The 25,158-nt window shown below is 45.5% G+C and overlaps 1 protein-coding gene across 8 annotated transcripts; it reads left to right on the top strand.

The window, feature by feature from the left end:
• Positions 1-2,059: 2,059 nt before the first annotated feature.
• On the top strand, positions 2,060-23,468 carry RNF223 (ring finger protein 223). Of its 8 annotated transcripts, none has more exons than XM_057407225.1 (3): positions 19,273-19,535; positions 22,050-22,181; positions 22,526-23,468. In XM_057407225.1, the coding sequence occupies exons 2-3, from the start codon at positions 22,130-22,132 to the stop codon at positions 23,371-23,373; spliced, it is 900 nt and encodes a 299-aa protein (XP_057263208.1). In that variant the 5' UTR covers positions 19,273-19,535; positions 22,050-22,129; the 3' UTR covers positions 23,374-23,468. The 8 variants fall into 8 exon arrangements, with proteins under 8 accessions (XP_057263213.1, XP_057263209.1, XP_057263208.1 ...); XM_057407231.1 differs by having other exon boundaries at positions 19,273-19,770; positions 22,682-23,468; XM_057407223.1 differs by having other exon boundaries at positions 19,273-19,770.
• Positions 23,469-25,158: the final 1,690 nt, after the last annotated feature.

Here is a 25,158-nt window from a genome sequence, read left to right as displayed (position 1 = left end):
GAATGGTTTGGGTTGGAAAGCACCTTAAGATCACCCAGTTCCAACCCCTCTGCCATGGGCAGGGACACCTCACACTAAACCATCTCACCCCAAGGCTTTGTCCAACCTGGCCTTGAACACTGCCAGGGATGGAGCATTCACAACCTCCCTGGGCAACCCATTCCAGTGCCTCAGCACCCTCACAGGAAAGAATTTCCTCCTTAGATCCAATCTAAACTTCCCCTGTTTCAGTTTGAACCCATTACCCCTTGTCCCATCACTACAGTCCCTAATGAAGAGTCCCTCCCCAGCATCCCTATAGGCCCCCTTCAGATACTGCAAGGCTGCTATGAGGTCTCCACACAGCCTTCTCTTCTCCAGGCTGAACAGCCCCAACTTCCTCAGCCTGTCTTCATATGGGAGGTGCTCCAGGCCCTTGATCATCCTCGTGGCCTCGCTCCAAGAGTTCCATGTCCTTTTTATGCTGAGGATACCAGAACTGCACACAATGCTCCAGGTGAGGCCTCACGAGAGAAATACACCGAGTGCAGCTGCTGATGAACACATAGAGTTACTATAAAGTGCTGAAACTGCAAGTGAATTGTCATCAGTGGTTTCATTTGTGGTTACGCTGAACTTAGAGATGCATCATCTGCACATTAGCAGAACAGTTAAATCAGTTCATAAATACCTCTGGATCTGGGTATTGACTGCATGTAAAACCACATGGAGTTATACTATAACGAGGTGTTTTGACTATAAAGCAATACTTCCCCACATCAAATTCATCCTTACCAAAGACTGAGCCTTCTGTTCGGTAGCTTACTTCATAGCCAGGAAGAACACTTCTCCCCCCTTCTTTTCATAGCTGTGTATTGGGGATCTTGTTCTGCAGCTTGGTAAGTTTGTGTGAGCCCTTCCTGCTACCAGCATTCCACTAAATAGGACACTTGGCTCAATGCAGAGTGTGACAGGCTGGGAATCTTCTTGCCTCCCAGATTCGATGCATGCAAGAGGCTGTGATTTCAATCCTATGAATAGTTTAGTCGTTGACACCCAAAGTTATTACATTTCTCCATAATCATGCTGTAAAGCTCTTATCTTTCTCTGCAGCATGCCTGTGCAGGACTAGATGTGCTGCTTTCAAGTGTATAGATGGAGGAAGGAAAGGTAGAAACTGTGAGGCTTGAATTTAGAGCCAAATGTCTTAATTTACAAGGCAGAAAACAGTTCTGCACATGGACAAGCATAGATAGGGGCTTTGTTGGTTGTTTTACCCCATAATTCAGAGGACAGTACTTCTATGGCATAAAATGGCTGGAAAAGAGTTGTAGATGCTGGCAAAACAAATTATGATGCTAAATATCTGTCTTTCTGGTCCCACAGCTATTGCCACTGCAGCACAAAAACCGCAGTCCCTCAAAACTAGGTTGCCGCTCCCAAGCACATATTCAAACCAGAACAAAAGAATAAATCAACAGGACATATGGTCCAAGCAACTTTTTGCAGTGACCTTTCCAATCTGAGGGTGGGGGAAAACGGGATATGAAAAGTTGCATTGGAAGCAAAAGTGCAAGCTACTATCATGATTAACCACAGCTATATAGATAGGTTAATAATATGTATATCACAGGGTTTATTAATCGATATAGGTTAGGTTTTATCAATCTATTAGGTTTTATTTATATATTATGGGATTTATTAATCCTTTTCAAAATGTGTCTACTCTACCTCAATAGTGCTTTCAAAATACTTCTTACTGCACTGAAGTTTTCCATCCAGCTCTGTTTAAGGCTTTTCTCACACAACAACATGTCCAGACATCTCTTCAGAGTGATGCTGGCAGATGTAACTCTGCAGTGGTTTTAACTGCTGCACGTTGTTTGGAGTGCTTGGCAGGAAAGGTGTCAAAATTAACATTCCTTTAGGAGGCTGGGAATTACAAATTGCCTCAAAATAAACAGCTTTTATTGTAGGTTACTTGACAGAAAGATCTCATCTATCAACTCTATTGTCAAGCTGTGAGACAGGAGCAAAAATACTCTTAGATCACATTATCTGTTTTCTCTGAAGGGTATTTCCAGTATGTCTGTGCAAATGGAGATGGTAATGCTGGGAAGAAACCACACTGCTTCTGCTGTGTTGAGGAGGTTCTTCATCCTGCAAGTGTAAGTCAAGCCTTGCTTTTGCTGTGGTTATATTAGGTTTCTGTACTCAGGCTCCTGACTCACCTCTTTCTGCACACAGAGGCCACTAAAGCGTTCTGGCATTGTAACTTCCTGACTTGTGGCTTTTAGCAATTGGTTGAGGCAGTTACCAGGATTTCCCCTTAGAGACAAAGCAAAAGCACTCTCACTTTGCATGTTACAGAGCAGCTCTGAAACAAAGCAGGAAGCACAGGGCACAGTTACAGAGGTGATGCTTTTCTTTGGAGAGATTTGTTCTGTGCAACAGCTGCTGTTTCAGGAAGATGCTCTGTGAAGTTGCTAAAGGCACCCTAGCAGGTAACCAGATTCCTTTCATCCACAGCACAGCCAACAGCCAACTGCTTTCTGATACTGCCATCTGAAAGGATGCTCTGATAGTTTTGACAGAGGGGAGACCGAGCTGAGCTCTTAGGCAGGAGCTCTTCCCTGTGAGGGTGCTGAGGCACTGGCACAGGGTGCCCAGAGAAGCTGTGGCTGCCCCATCCCTGGCAGTGTTCAAGGCCAGGTTGGACACAGGGGCTTGGAACAAGCTGCTCTGGTGAAAGGTGCCCCTACCTGTGGAGAACTGGATGAGCTTTAAGGGCCCTTCCAGTCCAAACCAGCCTGGGATTCTATGATTTGAGGAATGGGAATACAGGTTTTTGTAGAAAGCTGGATGCCTCTGAGCGAAGAAATAAGAATTTCTTTGACCAGTGACATTTTTCAGTGAATACCATCTCCTTAAGGAAAAACCTTGGAATATTGCCTCATGTGGAGCATAACACCATCTGCACCAATGCTGACAAGTTGTCCTAGATCTGACCTACTATGCTTCTAGTAAATTAAAGTATTAGTTCTTATATGTCCTCATTCCCATTCAAACTGCTCCAAGTGAGCCATGTTCTTTAATCCTTTACTCTGGAATTCTATCTATTAGGCTGCTTGCCCTGACAGTGCCTTCAAATGGCATCAACTCAAATACATCCAGGGTTTCTCTTCACTACACAAGCACTGATTTCATCCTGACAGTTTCAAAGGCCTGCTTTGGATCAGAGCAGGAAAGCTTAAGCCTGTTTCAAATCAGCTTTAACTGGTAAAAACCTATTAGTAGATTTGCATTAATATTAAGGAAAAGCTCAAAATCTTTGTTTTTAAGAAGAATAGAAAAGGTATTTGTAAAACCTGCAATAGGACTCAAATAATGCATACAGATGGCAGATGATGCTGTCCTTCACATACATTTGCTCATCCCATGGTGTTCCTGGAGGACTACCTGGGTGACACACAGTGAGGCGGTCAAGCAGAAAGTTATTGCTCTTGAGCAGATCTGACCTACATAACACAAGTAAAAACATTGGTTGCCTTGTCAAGAGAAGGCAACTGCTGGTACTGACATGATTTTATGGTCTGCTAATCCAGTGGCAATGTTTCTGTTAACCAGGGAAGCATCTTGATGTAATCCTGACATGCAGAGCAGCCCTTCAGGAGAACTGCATTTCCAGTGTGACTGGGCAGATTGGGGCAGTTTAACAGTTGTCATTCTGAGACTGCTTAACTGTTTGTTGAGAAGCATGCAGAGGATTCTCTGACTTCTCATTGTATTATGTGGGAATTCAAGACCTTGAGGAACACCTTTCAGTCAAGCCAAAGGATATTTCAAATTAAACTAAAACACATGGGTCTATCTACTGCTTGTAGGATGTTCCTATCAAGCAGAAGCCTTTAGCTTGAGATCTCCTGCTCCCTGTACACCCTTTACATCTTTCCTTTGCTAACTTCTTAAGGGAGTAGGCAACTCCAACCCAATTTTCATGGACAGTTTGAAACTTAATATAGTGCCACCAAAGTAACTTACTCTACTGTTATCATTAAGCTGGGATTCTTAATACTACCAAGATGAATATGCACCTCACTTGACTTACCAGCTATGTTTTCCCTTTTTTCCCCTTAAGGCAAAGAAAATGAAATCACAGCTGCTTTTTAATGGTAAATCCTGGAAGTTTGAAAGTAGAAGAGAAATGAAGAGCAGGCACAGACTTGATGCACACAGGGGATATTTCCACACTTCAAAAAGCAAAGAACAGATGCACATAATCTCTGTCTGGGTTACAGTGGGATACGAGATAAACAATTCACAGGCTACGTGGAGTCTGATAATGAACAAAAGGCACTCAAAAAACAACCAGAAGTTATTCTTATACCCCAGGTTGCTTTAATTGACAACAGAAGAAATAAAGTCCTTTTCCCCAAGCTGGAATTACGCTGTATTACTTTCCTACCTCTTAATTTCACAGGGCAAACTTAGAAGTACCTTTCCATTGAAACTATTTTCTGAGGCTGTGTTTAAGGTGTACCAGCTGAAATGCAAGTTTTATACTGAGAAAGAACTAAACTAGAAAGAACTAAAGATAAAAGAGGAGAACAAAAAGCAGTTCAAGAAATTACAATCACATTTTAATGAGAATATTGCATCAAATCTGATCTTGTTCCTGCTTAACCCCTCCCAAAATCTTAAAAACCTCCAAAACAAGTTTAAATATTGTCCCTGTTGATGGTAAACCTTCTTTCTGTTCAAAATATGGAAACCAATGCTCTGTGTTTAGTGTAAAAGCATTGCCACGCTCTCAGTGGTAACCTATTGCTCTGCTGTGGTTTTACTGTCACCAGTGTAAAGCAAGGAGTTGCAAGTGCACTGCTTATCATGCAGCTAAATGGCTTTGCCTGTGTAATCACACTACTCTTATTGTACTGTACAAGAATAGAAGCTTGGAAACCTCTGCTTTTGTGCAGTGCTTTCAAACCTTCTCTTATTTTCTAGTCTCTAATGGAGGTGTAGAGTCCTTTGTGAAGGACTTCCTCTACAGGAGAAAATACCTTTGTTTTTCTTAGCTAAATACTGATACATAAATCCCTTAGAAGTAATCTACACATTCTCAGATATCTGCAAGCCACAGATTAGGTACCACAGGCACAAGTTTATTCTGCAAGGGACTGTCATTATTATGGATTGCTTTTTTTGTGTGGTTTATTTCCCCCCCTCTATTTAATCAGTTGCTGTTTTGCATGTATATAAGGAGGAGCAACTTCCCCAATTCTAGAGCTTTCCTACCGCTTTGCAGCACATACGTATTTAAACTTGGCATTTCTCAGTCAACCATCATTTGCCTCGGGTATTTTGCCATTAGGCAACGGTTGCAGGTTGACGACAGAGTTGTGGCATGCAAATAAAAACCTTTTAGGCTTCATGTGGAAGTTAGGCATGCCAGGAATTGCTCAGCACCTTGATCTTGCCTCTGCCCTATAGCTGCACATGCTAATAAGACCCAAGAGCTTCTGTTTCACATTTTTCACTGCTATTCCATGCCTCGTCCCTCATTCTGAGCGCAACTATCATGCTGTAATGTACTGCTCAGTGTATATGACCTTGGCAACAAGAGCCAGGCTGCATGTTGTTACCTTGTGATCTGGATCATTCATTCCTGCAACCAAATGTCATTTGTTAGCTTTGATCTGCATTTGTGATAGACCCTTGCCATGTAGTCGTAGGAATTTTATGTAAAGCTTTCTCCCATATTGTAATACAATGATCCCATGTGCTTTTTGACCGTATCTTGACATCCTGACACTCTATAAGTGACAAGGGTAAAATGCAGCTTTAAAAGCATAAAACCCCCTTAATAGTTGAAGGTCAAAACGTAACAGGTAACCACTATTGTATTTCCTTTGGTAAGAAACAGTAATTTCTGCTTAGAAATTTAAGACCATAAATATTACCTAGTTTAATCAGTCTAAACACCTATGAGTAACCAAATGACCATCACCCAAGCATATTGTCCCATCCAAAATAGTATATGGATGAAAGTATCGAAAAGAATTACCCAGGTACAGAACTAGCCTATAGAACCAAGCAATTTGTATAGATTAATCTAATACTGATTGAAAAGTCTGTAGGTTTCACTGTATTTAAACAGATTTCCTTCCTCCACCAACTATATGGTGATGTGTAACATGAGGAGAATCTAGGTTTCCATATAAACTCTTTCTATTTGGGCATGGAAAAGACAGCAACTTACGATGTCTGTTACCTACTTTCCTCACACTAGAAGTTATACTCTGCAAATTGCATGACTGTTACTGTATATTTGGGGTTTATCCCCCGCCCCCCCTTTAGGTGTTAATTCTTTGTTAGGAAACAAAACACCATCTTCACATGCAAATATTTGTAAAGCACGCAAGCGTAGGATGTGGGAAACCATAAATATTCATCATTCTTAATGGAACGTTTAGTTCTGCATGTTTAGTCGCAGGTAAATTTATCAAATATGATAATTATATGAATTACAGCTACTAAGGTTTAAGTCTTTCCATGCCTTTGCAAACATCAGCTATACCTCTCACATGGGCTGAAGGGGAGGGTAGGAAATCTCTCTCGAGGCCCTTGCTGTGAGCACAAAGATTATATATATAAGCTTTATAAACACATGCGAAAGTGCATTAAAGTTTTAATGCTGCCAGTAATATATAGCTTTGCTTATGATCCCATTGAAGATTTTCAGTGATATATGGACTTCCATTTAAGTTTTATTAAGGAGTAAATTGCGTTCTGCACGGGGAGGATTTCTCATTTGGCTTGATAAGCACCAAAACTGATGGCAGTGAACGTGGATTTTAGCAGTCTGAAGAAATCAGTGTATTACATAGGTGTCCCAGAATGGAATACATGCCAGCATGTATCCTGTGCTGTAAAATTAACTGGCTTGAGCAGTATCTAGCAGATGCAAGGCAGATAGCAGTGGGTTATACTAAGGTGTGGGCATAATGTTCTCAAGCAATCAGGAATACTTCTACTGCATTTCAAAAGTATAATCATGTAATTTGTGCAGCTCCTGGAGGCTTTCTGGGCTTGGGGGGTTTGTTTTTTCCTTGGTGACTGATTTACTAGGGAACTGCTCCATGAAATAGTGCTGCTTTAAAAGATAAACTGTGGTGGTCTTCAGACAGAAGACCTGCATTTACAATTCACCAGCCATTCTCAGTGAGACATTATGGATGAGCTTTTGGAGCAGACCCTGTAGAAATCTAGGGAAATGACTCATTCCATGGCCATTCCTAAAGGCTGGATTCACTGTGCATTCACAACATGGTAACTTGTGTTTAAATTTAAAGCATCCAAAAGTATTGTTAAATATGATCAGTGCAGGGACCCCTTCCACTGGAGCAGCTTGCTCCAAGCCCCTGTGTCCAACCTGGCCTTGAACACTGCCAGGGATGGGGCAGCCACAGCTTCTCTGGGCACCCTGTGCCAGCGCCTCAGCACCCTCACAGGGAAGAGCTTCTGCCTAAGAGCTCATCTCAGTCTCCCCTTTTCCAGTGAAGGCTATGGTCACATATACAGAATCAACTCATCTTTCCTTCTGCACTCTCAAAGAAAGGAGTTTCGGGCATCCCAGGCACATGCAAGCAATTCCGAGAGCAGCACGACTTCAAAAGCTGAGGAAAACCTGCTCTACTCCCCTGAAGAACTTCTTTATCTGGGCTGATGTGAACTCCCCGCCTGTTGCATTGTCCCAACTCAATGCATTCCTCCTTTATCAGCACCTCTTTCACTTCGGCTCTGTTCACAGAAGCCTCAATTGCTGAGGCACAGAAATACAGCACTCAACAAGTTTCCCAGAGCGAACACAAGGAGCACTAGAGCAGCTCGGAGAGAACAAGCTTGGCTTCAGGGCCCTTAGAGAACAGCCAAGCACAGAATAAATCAAGCCATAGCAAAACCTCCCTTCCTCAGTCCACAGCATTCAAGAGATGGATTGTTTCTGATCAAATTTACAGCATGGGAAGCAACGAGGAAACAGATTTACGCAACAGGATTTCCTGCCGGGAGGCTTCTGTCACAGCCACTGAGACCGGGCAATTTGATGCTTCTCCTCCTTAGGGGAGCACAGAGTAAGAGGTTGCTGCCATTTATTAAGCTGTCCCTGGAGGGGGGTTACCTTTTCCGTTCCTGAGCAAGCTGTTGATGCTTTGTAAATACCTTTCTCATCGCCAGGAAATTCACAGCATACTTCAAAAGGCACGCCCGGAGCTGCACAAGGAGGAAGGAGTCTTGGCACCTTTGTGATTGCTTTTATGAAAAGTAAGTAATTCCCTTAGTTTCTGAGAGCAGCAGCACACAAAGCCCGGCCTCAGATCTATATCTACAGAGTTCTCCACTAAAAATCAGGGCAATTTTCTTTCAGCTGTTCTCACAGCTGAAAGCATAACAGTTTGGCTAGAAAAAGCTATTACCTTGCCCTACAAATCCTCCCTTTTACATTCGCAGACTGCCACAAATACAGCTTTAAGCTGTTGTCTTGAATAATAGGAGAAATCCATCGCTAGCTTGAAAACCTATATTTTGATTTTAATCAGTTCAGCTTATGGCAAGAGAGGCTTATAGAAAATCACCTCTTCACTCGGTTTCGCTACTCAATACACTTACTAGAAAGGAAATCCCCTTTGAAGAGCCAATCATGCCAACCTTGTGTTATCTTCCATAAGGCTTTGCAGTGACACAGCTTCCATAAACCACAACTCACCCCCAGTTCCACCCTGCAGGGACATCAAACTGGACATCAAAACTGCAATTGCAACTCACTTTCTTCAAGCTCATCTTCCAGCACCTCATTAGCACCATCCTGTCTTCAGCCCAGAAACACGAAGGAAAGAAGACAAAACCCTTCCTACCCTTGAGCTTTCCTATTTATACTCCAGCCCTCCCAAATCAACACCTACTCAATGGGCACACCTGCAGCTTGCTGATCAGACCTCTGATCTGAAACCCTTTTAACTCTGTGCTTGCCTTATATTAAGTGAAAGACAAAATGATTTCTCTCTTTTCCTCCCTTTTATTCAACAGCTCTGAAATCTCTCATTCCACAGCTCCACTTTTCTGGCTCCAGAATCAACATGCCATCACCACTTGCAGCAGTATTTAGATACTACTTTGTTCACAGTAAATCCAAGTAAATAAGTAAGATAAACAGAAAAATATGTTCTATGGGTATCTATGTGGATACAGATCCTACGAGGAAATGTAAATAACTAGGACTAGATTTTCCAGGGAAAACCAGACATAAGGATATGGCAAATTGCTATAATGCAGTAAAAAGTTCAGGAATTCATCTGCCAACTCATGTGTTCAACCTGTCAGAGGATGAAGGAAGCCAGGTTGGACACAGGGGCTTGGAACAAGCTGCTCTAGTGGAAGGTGTCCCTGCCCATGGCAGGGGGGTGGAACTGGATGAGCTTTAAGGTCCCTTCAACCCAAACCACTCTGGAATTCCATGATTCTATGAAACCAAATGGTCGCCCTAGTGTAAATTATAACATTTTTGTCTCAAGAAATGGGGTGGGATGAGCAATGGAGAAACCATGTTCTAATCATGGCTCTCACAAGCTCCTCTTTGCCCAAGGTCACAGCTCCACAGGGGCTGCACAGGGTCTGGTGGGCTCTGGCACATTGAGGAGGTTCTGCAAGCTGCTTCTTCCCATCCTGGTGCACCAGTGCAGCCCTCATGATCCTCACAGATCCCTGAACCAGTCTGCTCCTCCTTTCCCACCATGTTATTCCTTCCCCATCACCTGGGGGCACAGGAGAGGTGAGGCAGCTCACGTTCATCCAGGTCTGGAAAGCCAGGAGGTAATTGTGCATCCCTGCAGACACAGGACGTGAGCAGAGGAACCAGCAATTTTCCAGACACCCACTCATGGCTTTAAAATCCACACTGTGCGATAGTGGAACATGGCACTTGTGATCTCCTGCTTGCTGGAGGCTACCATGCTCCAAACAGTATCTTCAGGGCAGTAGAAGTTCAAACTGCCTCAGCACAAGTTCAACAGCTTCCTGTGGGTCTTATAGCTCGCCATCATCACAAACATAAAGACTACCTCACTGTCTCTTGGTTACTAATATAAGAGTAAGTAGGATGTTCCCTAGTTTAAAGAAAAGCCATGGAGATGACCTATCTCTAAATGCTTCACCTGTCTTTTCTGCAGTGACTCTAAGTGGTGCAGCATCATCTATCCCCCTGCTCAGGCAACAAGATCTTATTTTTATGACATTGCAGTTGGTTTCCAGGACTATAATTCTGCCATCAACTCAACGTTGTGATTGCAGTACGTTTGGAACAGGAAAGCGGTAGGTATTGTTGGGTGAGGAAGGCAGCCATATGTCATTCAAACTATCTCAGGAGCATTTAAAGTTGAGTGATGCATGAAATAAAAAGTATATGTATAAAAATGTTACAACATATTTTGCTGTAGAAATCTTGGTTACAGGAAAGAGCAAAAAAAGCAAGAAAGGGGAAGAGAAATCTTCCTTATGGTTGAGAAACTGAAGCCCCAACATTCTCACTTCCCTTTGGAGATGCCAGACCTGCCAGTATTAATCTGTCCTTCTTGAAAGGGAGTGCGATGAGGTTGGTAGTGATAATCATTGATGTATCAGTTTGCATTTGGGTATTGATTTGAAATGGTCAGTTTATGCTAAATTACAGCTAAAAGATGCCATTGAATATTATCCCAGTCATTTGCAGATCAGGGAAGAAAAAGAACAGCAAGTGGTGCTAGTGCTGGGTTAGTTTTTGTGTCTCCTTTTCTGTGTGGTGCATGATGGCCTGCGCAGTGCTAACAGAGCAGTGGTTAACCTGGCCAGTATGTCCATTACTGGACCAGTACAGGAGCCATGAACCAGCCCTGTTTGCAGTGGAGCCACACTTTCAAGAGCTGTTTTACATCAGGACAAAGACACGTTTCTTATGCCACAGGTCTGAAGAAATCCAGATCCAGTGGATTTCAGGGCACCTCACAAATCTGCTGTATTTGGTTTCTTCTCCATTTTGTCACCATTGTCACAACTCACTGCCACTTCCCTTGGCTTTTTCCTCATCTCTGTCTCCCTGATGTCAGTTTTGATCAAAGACCCTTTTATAACACAGAGCCCTGTCCCCTCTTGCCACCTGCATCATTTATTTCCCTAGTGACAACTGCGTAAAGACTAACTTCAGGTCAGGAAGCACAGGAGGTGGAAAAGAAAGGCTCGCAGGAGACCAAGGGCAGCTTGATGCTCTTCAACCAGAATCACTTCATATCATGAATATTGATCATGAGCAAGAACGGCAAGAAGGATTAGAGCAACTTAATTATTTATTCCATGTTGATTGTCCAAACATTTAAGATTGCACTTAGGCAAAGCAAATTGGGACGCAATTAGTTTAGCTGTTTCTATCACACCCATTGCTAAAACACTGGCTGTGTGCATTAGGTACATTAAAAATACATCAGAGTCCCTCCCGAGGAGCTCTCCTTTTGTTTCATGTTCTGATCAGTGAGAACTATTTACTGGAGGACTAACCAATTCCAAGTGTTGACCTTCCAAGGGGATGTCACCTGGGTAATGCTGGGAGAAGGTCCAGACAGTGGGATGGGAAGCTTGGAACATTAATTGTGGGTTTAGCTTATCCCTGGCTTAACTTCAATCAGCCTATCTGCTCTGATATTTCCCTTTCACACAAGGTCCACAGCTAAACAGGAGAGCTTAAATATCATCACTGATGTATTACACAGAGATGAAGTGGTGGTAGGAAGAATCTCTAGTTCATGTAGTATCTCAAGGCATGTACATCCCTATGACATCCTGGAAAACTGAATTCAGAATCAAGTCTTGGGGGGGGGTTGCTACCTCAGATCCACCATCTAGGTCTTACTCTTTCATTCTGCTTACTAGAGGGAGGATTTCTATGGAGAATATGCAGCAATTGCATTTCAGCTTTAAGATTTCATTCACTGAGTTTATTACTCAGAGTGAGTGACAGGGCATGGCTCTGGGTTCGTGAGAGCCAAAGCTCTGTTCCTGGACGCTGCTGAGCATCGTCATTCTGCACTGAACTCACTGTAAGTTGTTATTTAACACAGGATTAGGCTTGAAGGAAGTGAGTGTGGAAAAACCACAACCATTTGCGTTTTGTGTGTAAACTGGAGTTAGGATCCGGATTAACAGGTGGAAAATGTGAACACAAATACCAGGATGTTCCTCAGCCCTCTTCCAAGTTCCTCCTTCTGCTCTGCTGGGACAGACAGCCCATGTCTGTCCAGTAATTGCACTGCAATATCATTGTTACTCTAGAACTGAAAGGTGCCAATGCTCTGTGTGGTGTAAAGCGCTGAGCAAAGGCTACGGAGCACAAAACTGAGAGCATGCGGTGTGGAAAGACTGTGTCAGGATGATGTAACTGGAAGGAGAGCAGCATTTATCTGTGCAACTGTGTGCATGCATGTGTGCATGTGCAGAGAGAAGGCGAGGGACTTGCCACGGGAGACACCAAGGTAGCTCAAGTCTTCTTACTCCTCTGACCCCTGGATCCTCAGCAATCCCCATTGGGGAGCTCAAGAATAGCCCAGTGTAAAACCCACTTGTATCCACTGAGGAGCTGGTGAGTTTTCCCCTTGTTTTGTTCTCTCTAGTCACACACTTAGGAAATACCAGCTTCTGTGACTCTACCAGTCCCCAGAGTGAACAGAAGTGACTTGGAGCCTGGGGCAAGAGCTGCAAAGGGCTCTAGTGGCCTACTTTGCTAAAATAGCATGATAAATATGTATATGGGAAATAGAAATGTATTAAAAGGACATCACTCATGATTGCTCTTTCCCTTTGAATCATTAACTGGAATGATGTCTCTTGCTGGAACGCCGAGCAGGAGAGTGTCTCTCCAGCTCAGATCCAGATGTCAGCGTTTGGGGACAGAACCAGACGCACGGATGAAGTTATAAATTAAGCTTTTATGAAGGCACAAAGAACATCCTTATGTTCTTTTTATATCCCCATATAAGGGTAATGGTGATAAATTATCTGAGGCACTAGAAGGACGTTTTACCCTTGTGCCAACACTGGCTGCTTTTCACTTTGCCTTATCTCACTGGAACTCAGTTTCCATCTCTGCATCTACTATTGTATTTGCACGTTCATATGAGGATATGCTTTCCATTCTTGCCTCACCACATTCTTTAGGATTGAAGTATAAATCGCTCTCTTCAGTATAGACCACTCACTAAGATATCTTTCTTACTGTACTTCTAGCCAGGCTCACATCTGGGATATTATCCTATATGCCTTAAGGAGCTGAATGATTAACTGTGTATACTAATAACACAAACTAATGTCCAGCTGCAGCTATAATTACAAGAACTGAACCTATTATGGCCGTAACTGAAGTGTCACACTTGAGAAAGCATTCGAGCACTGCGTGGAGGAGAGCAGCTCTATCAATACTTCAGAAACTCAAGGAATGCAAAGCAAATATAGACACCATATATAAAAGAGGGATGGAAAGTGATCAGGGTTTTAAAAAGACAAGCTATGATGGCATGTCCTAATGGACGGCACATCCATTATTTCTATATTGAGTAGGTAGAGGGTAAAGAAGGAACAGTTTCTCTCTGGGGCCTTAAAGAAAGAGAGGAAAGAAAGGAAAAGGATAAGAAACACTTGATCGCTGCACAGTTTTAGGACTATGATATGGCTCAGGGATAATTAAGCTTCCAGAATGGGAAAGGGAAGGAGACAGTAGGTGGAGTCCTGTGCTTGCTCAGTGCAGGAGAAACACAGTGCCACTAAGCCCAAAGTGTGCTGGTGTCCTTCCTGCAGCTGGGACTTAAGAGGTTCCCATGTCCACCACTCCGCTTGCGTTGCTGAGCTTTATGGAGATGTGTCTTTACTGGTTTCCCAGTCCCACAGCCCAGATTTCATAGGGGCCATGGGATTCCATCTGTGGGCGTAAGAGAAGGAAGACCGTTCATCCTTGGGGATGGGGAGAACGCGATGAACGCGACAGAGAAGTAGAGAGCTCATGGTCACGCTTGTCCTTCGGGATCACTGAGGTGTGTCAGTCATCTGATCCTTCTCAAGCTGGTGGAGAACTTGGCCAGGAGAGGGCGGGTGGTGGCTTGTTGCATAAGGAAGAGTCTCGGCAGAGGAGATGCAAGATGTGACATCACAGGCTGTTTCCCCAGCTCATCATGTCACCACGGCAGGCCGGGAAGTGAGTAACACTGCCGGAACATGACCTGCGTGGGGCAGTCATGACAGCAATGAGCAATGTGCTGGGGAGAGCTTCTTAGCACTGCCCTTTGCCTTGCTGCTGTTGCCATCTCCTCTAGCCCTGCTGATAGTCTTCCCCATCAGCAACGTGCTATGACTGCAGCTGCCTCTGGAAAACGTCTTCTAGTGCTGGCAGCAAGCTACCTGTGATCCATGGGGAGAACATCCCGTTTGTGTTTCAGGAGAGCAATTACTTTGGTTCCCATGCACTTTGCATGGAACTACATCTCAATTCCGGCTGCACTTGAGCCACCCACAGCATCAAAAGGAGCTGGTGCTGCAGCTCTAATGCCCCTTCGACCAAGCCCATCCCTTTTACAGGCCCCATTGTGGGCATCATCTTGAAGAACTGCCATACTCATAGAATGCTTCCAATGATTTTCTGGTGGGATTTACTCTTCCTTTGAGCTGCTGTTTATGAGTGTTGGTCTCAAACTTTCCTTGCAAGCCACTATAGAAGCACCATAAACATCTGGAAAGCCAACAGTCTCTTAGGCATGGTTTCATGGATCACCAGCGATTTCTAGACCACAGCTCAGCCATTGGTATGAGTCATTCCATCAGAAATAAAGGGCTAGAAAAAGAAACCTGACCTTATGTTGAGGGAATGGATGCTATTCCTGCTATTTGAGAAGCTAGCCGCGAGTGCCTGAATCACACAGCCTCAAGCCACTGAAGAGTAATAGTCACATGAGTGATGGAGTATCAGGAAAATTGCTATGTTGCTGCTGTACTTTGTAATGATTATCTAATCATGGTGCTTTCCTGGTGACTACAGGAAACAAAGAACAGCACCAAGTTAGGTGCCAGGTGGATCTAGTGTTTGAATAAGATTAAACTGCAGAGGCAGATGGTTCCAGAAGTTGGGTTTGGCCTGGTTGGTAAAGACGGGCATCACTTAGAGGATGGGAGATACCTGAGGGCCACAATCTGTGGCTCTATTTAACAGGAACAGTTTTATCTGCACCTATATCAAACTACCTTAGTAGACATTTATGAGCAGTGCACAACCCTGATGGTGTTTCCCACTCCACCTCCTATTTAAAGACTTACTCCACTGCTACAGCAAGGCACTCTGCTGTGCGAAGGGGCACAACTTGTCCCATCACTGCTGCTTGCACAGAGGTCACAGCAGCATTTCTCAATGCTATCTGGCCTTCCCATGCCCCACACAACTTCCCTGGCTGTAAAATGAGATAACGTCCTCAATCAACATAGTTACTGGAAGGCGCAGCTCTCTGTGTCTGGGAAGTGTCTCGAACTTGTCTGCTAGAAACAGTTAGAGAAGGATAAAACATAATTATACCAAAATTACGCCACGGTGAGCTCCCATCTGCCTTATCTGGTGACTCACCAGGCTCTTTCCTGACAGAGCAGAATACATGCATTGGAATTTCAATAGCCAGGTCTAGCCGTAGGTGCAAACTACTGCAAGGCTAATAAGGCTTCACATCCAGCACCCGGTTAGGCAGCTAGCTGCACGTGAAGCCCAGCCAAACAAAAGAGCTCCATGAGTTAGCATGGGAAACATCACTTAATAACCCTGTTTATCACCCCAGAGCATTAATCGTGTAGAGCATCAGGCCTTCTGACTCTCAGGAGCACCGTGGGATCCCAAAGCGATGCTAAGGTTGAGGCCAGAGGATTTTTTGACAGGAAAACTCAGGCAGTGCTTGGATCTCACCACTAATCCTGCATCTGATTAACAGATGATAACAGTGGAAGGTGGCAAGCTCAGCTACTGAGCTGCACCCATGTCAGAAGTCACAGGAGCTGGGGATTTCTTAGTGCATGTGTATTTCAGCTGGGAGCGTGGATGTGAGGGCTAACAGACAACGTAGTCTGAGCAGTATCCTCCTGCTGTAAGCATTTAACCCTACAGACACTTCTGTTCCGTGTTGCACAAGGGTGTTTGCTTTAGACAGGCTTGTTCTCACCCAGTCAAAACCAGCACATCAGTCCTAAGCAATACCCTTATCTTTTTCTTTTGAAAATGCAGCTCCAAGGACCAAGTAGATGTGTCTTTTATAGGCAAGAATAACACTAAAATAGGTTGGAGCTTTGTCCTACAAAGGCTGAGTCCAAAGCAGTGTGACCCTTGACACTTTCATGCTTCTATAGCAACTGCTCCCTTGGGTTTCTCCCAGCACAAAAGCCCTTCCAGGCTTTATACATGGCCTCAGGATGTGTCCCAACAAATCAGAGCTGCAAACAACACCCAAAACATGGTCAAAAAGGTAAGCACTCCCAGATGTGCTAAACAGTACATAGGAATGAGAAACTAGCTAGCCTTGGATGGAGAAAGGGATCAGAGGAAGCTTGATGCTCATTGCTTGGTGTTCTTTCTTTCCACCCACCTTTATTTGGTGACTTTATCTACTGAGATGAAGTACACAGAGAGTGAAAAGGGTTATGCACTTGGGCAGTGGTGGAGGTAAACACAAGCAAAGGAACAGCCTGAAGCTTTAATCAGCAGTCTGTTTGTATTACCCTGCAATATACGTTGCTTCTTGTTACACTCGAAGTTGGTAGTTGCTGTTAGGAAATGATCTTGTTCACTATAAACCTTCCTAAATGCCCCCTGAAAAGAATACATACCCTTGAGGAGACCACATCACTTCTGCAGCAGTCCTGGATGAGATGGCAGTGGTTGCTGAGAGTGGTGAAACAAGGAGAGGGGATGGTGGGAAGGGTTTGACAGTTAAAAGTCAAGGTTTCAATCACAGTTATTCACTGCAGGTGGGATCCTCCATCGGATCTCTGGCTGGAGCCACTGTAACCAGCCCTAAATATTCCAGTTTCCCATTTAAATACACCATCCAGACAAAGACTATGTCCAAAAAGGAAGGTTTATGATTATTTTTTTTTAATTTTCTTTATCAAATTCTTTTTTCTATTTGGGAAATAAGCCACAAAACCCCAGGGAAATGGTTTTGCTCCAGGTCACGGTGCTTATACCAGAGATCTGCATCTCCTACATCTCATCCCAGTGTTCCAGTCACATCCTCTTGGCTCCTGCATGGCTTAGCAAGAATGAATTTAAACAAGTGTTTTCAGCCTGCTGTTTGCATACCCCTGTGCCTGTACCCAGAGAATACCTTTGAGAAGCACCTGAGATGTGTAATGCAAGGAAATTAATGAACTGTTTCTACTTAGTACCACTGTCCCTTTAAGTACAAACAGGAAGGTATGTGCTCCCACAACTGATGGCTCCCAATCCTCTGGATCCACCCAGGACCAGCTGCAGCTCCGACCATGCTCAGTCTATTCTTCCGAGCAGAAGATAAAAATAACAGCAAGCCTCCCACTCACTTTTGGAAGCCAAACCCTCCTCGTCATCCCAGTACGGAGCTGGTCTCGGCACGCTCGGTGCCTTGCACACCCACTGTGTCCTTGCAAAGGGAGGAATGTGCGGGTATGTGTGGGGCGGCCCAGTTTGCCCCAGGCTCTCACCTTCGGGGTTGGACTCAACCCATTCCATGGTGAAGCTGATGGGAAACCCCTCTCTGAAATGCTGAAATAGCAGTGGTCTGCTGACAGCTCCGGTCTTGTCAGTGGGTAAAGGGCTTAAAATGTGCCTATGTCTGTCTTTAGAGCATGACCATAAAGTGAATCACTGTTCTTCACTACCAGGGCAGAGGATCTCAGCTAGACCCAAAACGAGGATTTTTGTTCCTCACTGTGTTACCCAATGTAACGTAGAATCATAGGATAGTCAGGGTTGGAAAAGACCTTAAGATCATCCAGTTCCAACCCCCCCTTGCCATGGATCATAGATTAGCTTGGGCTGGAAAGGACCTTCAAAGGTCATTTAGTCCAACCCCCTGATATGTTACTGAAATGCTGCTAATTTTGAGCTCAGTTTACCCAAGTGCTTATGCAGGTGACTAAGTGAGCAAGCCTTCTAAAACCGATTTACATCCATTCATCAGACATCCTGCTCTGTCAGCTCTAGGCAGTGTTTGCTTCCCAGCCTCACTCATCCTTCAACAGCAACATAAATAGATTGGGAGTACACCGTGCTGGCATTGGGTGCTCCGTCTGGTGTGTGGGTTGTTATTCCTATGCTGTATGTGCACTCTGATGAGGGAACTGTACCGTTGGGATGCAGATCTGGGAAAGTTTGGATTTAACTGGAATTCTCCATTGAGGTGTTTGTCTTCTAGAGTCACCCATGGAGCTCAGTGTGGAGGAGCAATGCTTTAGATCGGGTCCTTCGAGCTGTGGATGGGTCATGGAACTTCACTTTTAACCTTAAAAGTGATTTAAAACTCTGGTGATTTCAACACCCTTAAAAACCTCCTTCTGGCTTTCAGCTCACTAGAACTGAACAGTGGCACCTGAAGCAGAGGAATGGGGGAGCCAAAGTGCCACTAAAGTCCATGGGATTTAGACACTGCTTTGTCCAAAGTCATATTTGCAAATATATGAACTAGGCTAAATTCTGATTGTTCATTATTTCCCCCTCAACACACACACTCTTGTTTCCTTATCTGCACTTGAGTGTGAATCTGTTGGTTCTTTTTCTTGGCTCATGGACTGATGTCCTTTGAACTGCAAAAGATTTACAGGTCAAATAATATTTCTCTATGTCAGTTACTACCAAAAGCTGGAAAGAACGACATTCCTTCCCCTCCATACACCCTATAGGAGCTTGAAGCAGTGTAGACTGTTTCAGCCTCCTGGCTTTCAGATTTATACTGGATTTTATACTGCTCTAGTGGAAGGTGTCCCTGCCTGTGGTAGGGGGTTGGAACTGGATGAGCTTTAAGGTCCCTTCTAACACAAACCATTCTGATCCTATGATTCTGCTGCAACAATATCGTCCTCCTCAACCAAGGACAAGGAATTTGAGTGTCAGAGTCCTGTTAATCTAAGGCACTGTCAGACAGTTTGTCCCTGATGAAGAAACAAGAGAACAACCGTCGCTGCTTTTAGGTGGTCCTGAAACTTGCAGCCCTGTGAAAACGCCTGCCCAAACCAGACCAGATTACAAAGAGCGATTAAGCAACCTCAAAGCTGGTTGAGGAATTGCAAGGATTTGAAAGCAAAAGGCCTTCCCCAACCGGAGAAGATGAAGAAGTAAACATTTCCCACATCTCTTCCTCGCAAGCACTGCCCCTTATCAGGAGCATTCCAGCCTGCCCTGTTTGTCACAGGAACCGGCCGGAGCGGGAGCACGCTCGCAGCCGGTGGAGTGATTCAGTGGTGATGGGGAAAGGCAGGTGGAGCAGGTAAGTCACCTCTGGACAGGAAGGTATAAAAGATACCTGAATTACAGCGGCAGGGCCACTTGTACACAGACCTACCGTGCTGGAAACAAGTCAGGAAGCAACCAGGGAGCTGGGAAACCGGAAAGCAACTTATAACACAAGACACTAAGCCTATCCTCTGGAGAGAAGACTCTTCAGGGGTAGAAATCAAGAGCCTGGAACATGCTTTTCTCCTCCTAAGCAGCACTTTGAACAGGTATTTATAGACTTTAATCTATACACCTCTTAACTCGCTGTGCAGTCGGTGGTTCTGAGTTATAAGATACCATTAGAGAATCATATTACATGGCCACTACCGTAACTGCGTGTTCTCCTCTGTCGGGCTTTATGGGGTGGAAAGAAGTTTCCTAGAAGTTGTGGGGAAGTAAAAAGGAATCATAGAAGTTCATAGAATCATTTAAGAATCACACTTAGTTTTAAATCTGGGTTTATGGCTCTCACCTGGATGGTTTAGTTATTTACTGATGTTCCCAAGGGTTTTGGAAAGCCCAGGGAAAAGCTGGGAAAGCGAGGGGAATAGGTGCAGGGCTAAGGCATTGCAGTGTGAGCAGGGAGGTCTGAGCAACTGAAGATACTATTCTGTATGTAAAAAAATACATAAATAACATGATTTTGTAGTGCAAAAAACCCCAAACCAACAGGAAAACAACCAACCCCCCAAATCCTACCTAATTCTATTGAGATTCCACACTGGATGTCTTCAGTGGTTTAGTTCCTAATAGTAAACACATAATAATGTGGATTTCCCATCCCTGGCAGTGCTCAAGGCTGGTTTGGATGGGGCTTGGAGCAACCTGCTCTAGTGGAAAGGGGTTGGAAGTAAAGGAGCTTTAAGGTCCTTTTCCTACCCAAACCGGTCTGTGCTTGGGTCCCTCCAGCTTTAGCGAGCCTTGGCCCTATACTCTTCATATCTTCCCATTTTAAGTCTCCCTGCATCATCTCTGATCAAAGAGCCCCATGGCACCAAGATAGTGGCAAAATTAAGTCGACTCTAAATTGATTAGACCTAAAAAGCATCTACAGTGTCACGATCACCTTTAACAGGAGGAAACTGTGAACAAAAGCCGGTCTCTTCATTTCAAAGCAAATACTGTGAGTAAACTTCCTCAAGCTTTACTGTCACGATAAGGCTGTTGCTACAGCTGTCAGATTACAAGCCAGTAAACCCCCCAACAGAGCAGCTTTATCAGATAGGCTATGAAATGACAGTTTCATAAGCAAAGGCTCCGTCTGAGGTTACCTTCTGCCACTGGTGGTGCTGCTTATTTTGCACAAGCACTCCAAGCCGAGGCACTGCAAAGGGCTGGGTGTAGGGGATGGAGTTCTGCAAACCGGAAGATTTAGTGGGGGAAAAAACCACCCACAAAACTCAGGGGTTTCCCTTATTTCTGTGCCAACTGGATTTGGAATTCATCAGCATCTGCCAGATAGTGCTAAAACATGCACAGTGATCTTTAGTCAGAGAGAAACTGCATTAAAGAAACATTACCACACGCTAAAGGGTGCATCTGTGAGTGGGAATTTAACTGGAGGCTTCCTAAGAATGGCTGCATTTAGAATAAGAGAAGAAGGAAGGTTCTTAAAGGTGGTTTCAGCTCTGGCAGTGCGAGCTGTGATGGGAGAATACTTCATTCCTAAATAATGGAGACTATTTTTGGGCAATATAAGGAATACCCAGTCTTTCTGATACCTTAAATTAGCCTTTAATGCAGGGATGTGGAGTCTCTAGCCCATACTGGTGAGCCACTGCCAGATAATGGAGCCCTATAATTACAGCAGCCATCGGAACCTTCTTGGCTTGTCATGGCTTAAATCTCCCAACAGGAAGAATCAAGCACAGCCAGTTCAGTGATGCAGCCTACAGGAATGTTCCCCAGGCGCACAGCATCGGGCTGGGAGTTTCCTCCAGCCAAACACTGATCAGGCAGCAGTGCTCAATAGCAGAGAAGTGGCGTATGCGAGCCCCAGAATGCCTGCAGAGCTGCATGTCTAGTTTAGGATGACTTGAACTGCTGTTATCAGCTACCCAGGGCCTCCTGCTTGCGTGCCATGACAGCGCAGAGTGCACCTGGCAGCTCTCAAGGGCTGTGCTGGCACTGCCCAGGGGCTGAGCGCAGGGGAGAGCTGTGCTTCCTGAGGGGAACCCGAGCAACAAGGAAATAGTGGAGAATTCCCCTTATTCCCGCACCAGGGCCATTGCTTTTCTTGCTGCGTCACGGTGACAAGTATCGATGCTCTTTGCGCTGCTTGTGGCCGAGGATGCACTAAACTGTGTCCTCCCTTCCCTTGGGTTCTCCTGTGAGATGAGGGAGCTCAGTCCCGCTCTGGATCCACAAAGCCAAGCAGCATCACAGTGGTGCCTCACCTCCTAGGACCATGCTCCAAGGCACAACCTCTATGAGCACACCAGAGAGAAGAGGCTCGCCCCCCCCGCCTCTCTACCTCCACAACTGAATAGTGTTATCTGTCTCTTAGGCTTTGCCCATGCTGCCACCATAATATCTGAGTGCCTCCCAGCCTAATAGGCTGCCATAACGAGGTCCCTACTTGACCTCATGGAGTCTTCTGCTCTCCTCCCTGCGCAGGTATCGGGGAGCACCAGCCGGGGTAGGTGCTGCTTGTGTTTTTATCTGCCCAGAGGGAGGCATGGATGGGGAAAGACTGCGCCCATCTCTCTTGTGCCATGGTGGTGCTGGTGGAGAGGCTTTGGCTGGATGGTGGAGCTCTGCTGGTTGCTTGCTTCTGTGCAGGATGTGTGACTTCACCTTCGGTATCAGCTTCGACCAGGCTACCTGTGTCGTTCTCACCTCTAGAAGGGATCTATTCCAGGCTCAGGATGCATTGGAAGTCACAAACTTGCTCTTGGTTTCTTTTAAGGGGTTAAACGCAGGTGCGGTGATGGGTGTCTTCCCACTGGTTAAAATGGAGGCTGTGGTTTTCTTCTCTCCTAGAGTCTCCCAGGGCTCTCTTTATTTCCCCGGGCACCATCATGTCCTGCTTCACACACCTATGGCATTCCACCACGGCGGAGTCTCCCACCAGCCCGGTCCCTGCCTCTCCAACTGAAATCCCCATCCCCATCAGCCCCATTGTTGTCACCTCCCCAGGAGATGGCAAGAGGAAGGCGAGATCCCCAACTGACAAACCTGGCTCTCCGAACCCAGCCTCTCCAAAGCCAGCCTCTCCTGTCGAGTGTTCCATTTGCTTCAACACCTACGACAACACCTTCAAGACACCCAAACTGCTCCAATGCTCCCATGTTTTCTGCCTGGAATGCGTGGCCCGTCTGAGCACGGGGCTGCCCCCGAACCAACCAGAGGACCAGCTCCCCTGCCCCTTCTGCAGGCAGTTGACCAGCATCCCTCTGGAAGGTGCCCCAGCATTGGAAACCAGTAAGGAGCTCCTTGCCACGCTGCCTCCCGAGCTCCAGCAGGAGAAGGTGCTGTGGATGGAAGGGACCAAGCTGTGCTGCCGTCAGTCATCCGACGACCCCGAGGATCCAGACTCCTGTATCTCCATCGATGTTGCCATGAGCAAGCCAGAAAGCTCAGAGGCCCCCCCGACAGGGTTAGCTGGGAGGCTGTCCCGCTGTGACATGTGTGATGACTGGAAGCGCATAGTCCTCCTCTCTGCCTTGATCATCATCCTCTTCTGCATCATTCTGTGGCCAGTCCAGTGTGCCCTGAAGACAGGGAACCTCCGGTGCTTCACAAGGACTGTTGCCATGAGCAGACCCGAGTATCTTCCCCCTAAACACACCACGGCAGCCACACCAGTGACACAACTCCCTTTCCAGTAGCAGCAAAGCAGCTCCTCGCTCCCATCTAGCAGCACATCGTGGAGGTGGGAACAGGGCCGCTGCTCCAGCAGCATTCCATGGTCCTGGAAGACCTCATGGCCCACTCCCCACGCTCCTAGCTTGAACGCATGCATTCACCTTCAGGAGCTCTACTGAAGTACATCCCTGCCAAGCTGTCTCCAGCCCAGGAATGCCCCAAGGAGCTGCTGCAGCATCCTGCTGCCAAAATCCCCACGGAAAACAGAGCTCTGAAGGCTTCTGGAACTCTTTGCCCTGTGTGCCATCCTGACTGGGTACCAGCTGCCAGTGGGTGCAATTCCTCTAACTCCCTCAGGGAATAAAGGGCTATTTCTGCAGACTGAAGGATCTACATGATTATTCCTAAGAGGAGCTGGGATTGGGAGGGTAAAGACATGTCAAAGGCATAGAAACAGATGAAAATCACCTTCATGCCACACGCTTGGAACGTTCCCCTTGCGTTATTCCATGTTGGAGGTGTAAATGCTGCCTCCTGCTGACCAAACATGGATGTGCCACCGGTACCCATCACCTCGGTTGTGTTACCACCCCGGTGAGCTTGGGAACGGAACAGAGAGCCCATTCTACTCGCTTTTCCCTTAAGAAGATGCTTAAAAATCCCTCATTCCTACCTGGAAAGGAACTCTGAACATAAGGGGGGAAGTTTTTAGGCACTATACATGGCAGTTAATTCATCAGCAAACTTCATTCATGCTTCTCACAGGCAAACTGCTGCCAAAATGACAGCAGCTTTACCCTCCTAATCATCAAATGTGTCAGTATTAAGACACAGGCCAGTTGCTTACACTCTATTTGTATTTAATGCAGTGATCTGACAGTGATTAAAGTCTTCATGATGAAGGCAACTTCCAATTACGTGTTTTCTATTCCAGCACATGGATGTAAGACAGTATTGTATGCAAGTACCATACATGTATGTATTAAATTATGTTTTATACAATGCAATGTGTCCATTTGTGGCAATTACTCCACATTTCCCTTCTCACTTGCAGTTGGAGATGGGCACGTAGTAGTCCTGAGTCCAGCAGCATTCCCAGATCATGGAGCTACACAGCATGCCTGTGCCAGTGTTGTACAACCCAGCTTTACCCTATAAATTCACACTTACCATCCCCATGGTGTTATCCCAGGTTCCACATCCCTCTGGGCTTACCTGATGCGACCTAGAAGAGGAGAAGCTCAAAGACTGCTCATGTTCTGCTTCCTCCCAGCTGGGGGAAGGATGCTTCCAGTCTCCCTTCCCTGGAAACCTAATTTGGAGCAGAAAAGGCTGAAGCAGCTCAAGTCTGTTGCTATGCAAACCCTCTGTGGGACGCTGGATCTGCACCACCTTTCTTGTTCAGCTCCAGGCTGGTTTGATCTGTGTCTGCAGGAACCACTCCAGGCACCGTCACAGCGTCTGCCAAAGGCATTATTAGCCTTGACAGGGATTCTCACTTTGATCCTGCTGTCCATTGCCACTGGAAGGATGCTTCCCAGCACCAATTTATGCATGTTCTTGGCTCAAGGCTTAAGGCAGAGAAGGCACTTCCAGTTTCCCCAGGTGCATTTGATACCAAACCCAGCCAACAGACACTAAGCTGAAATGCTTTGTCACTGCATCTTTGTACCATTCAACTCCCAGGCAGGGGAGAGGGAAATAACACCTCCAGCCTCCTCAAATCTATTGCTGTGATGGTGAATGGGCCAGAGAGATGTTCTCACAGTACAATGTTCCTAGTACTTTGTCACGGCATCCTTATGGAT

This window comes from Pezoporus wallicus, unplaced genomic scaffold (genome assembly GCF_028554395.1).
Source record: "Pezoporus wallicus isolate ANWC-B61680 ecotype Strahan unplaced genomic scaffold, APGP_CSIRO_Pwel_v1 contig_14689, whole genome shotgun sequence".
Taxonomy (NCBI): domain Eukaryota; kingdom Metazoa; phylum Chordata; class Aves; order Psittaciformes; family Psittacidae; genus Pezoporus; species Pezoporus wallicus.
The sequence above is the reverse complement of the archived record's forward strand: the minus strand, read 5'-3'. Positions and strand labels throughout refer to the sequence as shown.

What these genes read in the sequence shown, in the direction of transcription:
- RNF223 (XM_057407225.1), top strand. Translation starts at nt 22,130, where the DNA reads ATGGAGTCTTCTGCTCTCCTCCCTGCGCAGGTATCGGGGAGCACCAGC. An exon ending in ATCGGGGAGCACCAGCCGGG is followed by an intron (nt 22,182 to 22,525) that starts GTAGGTGCTGCT and finishes CTTCTCTCCTAG; the next exon opens with AGTCTCCCAGGGCTCTCTTT.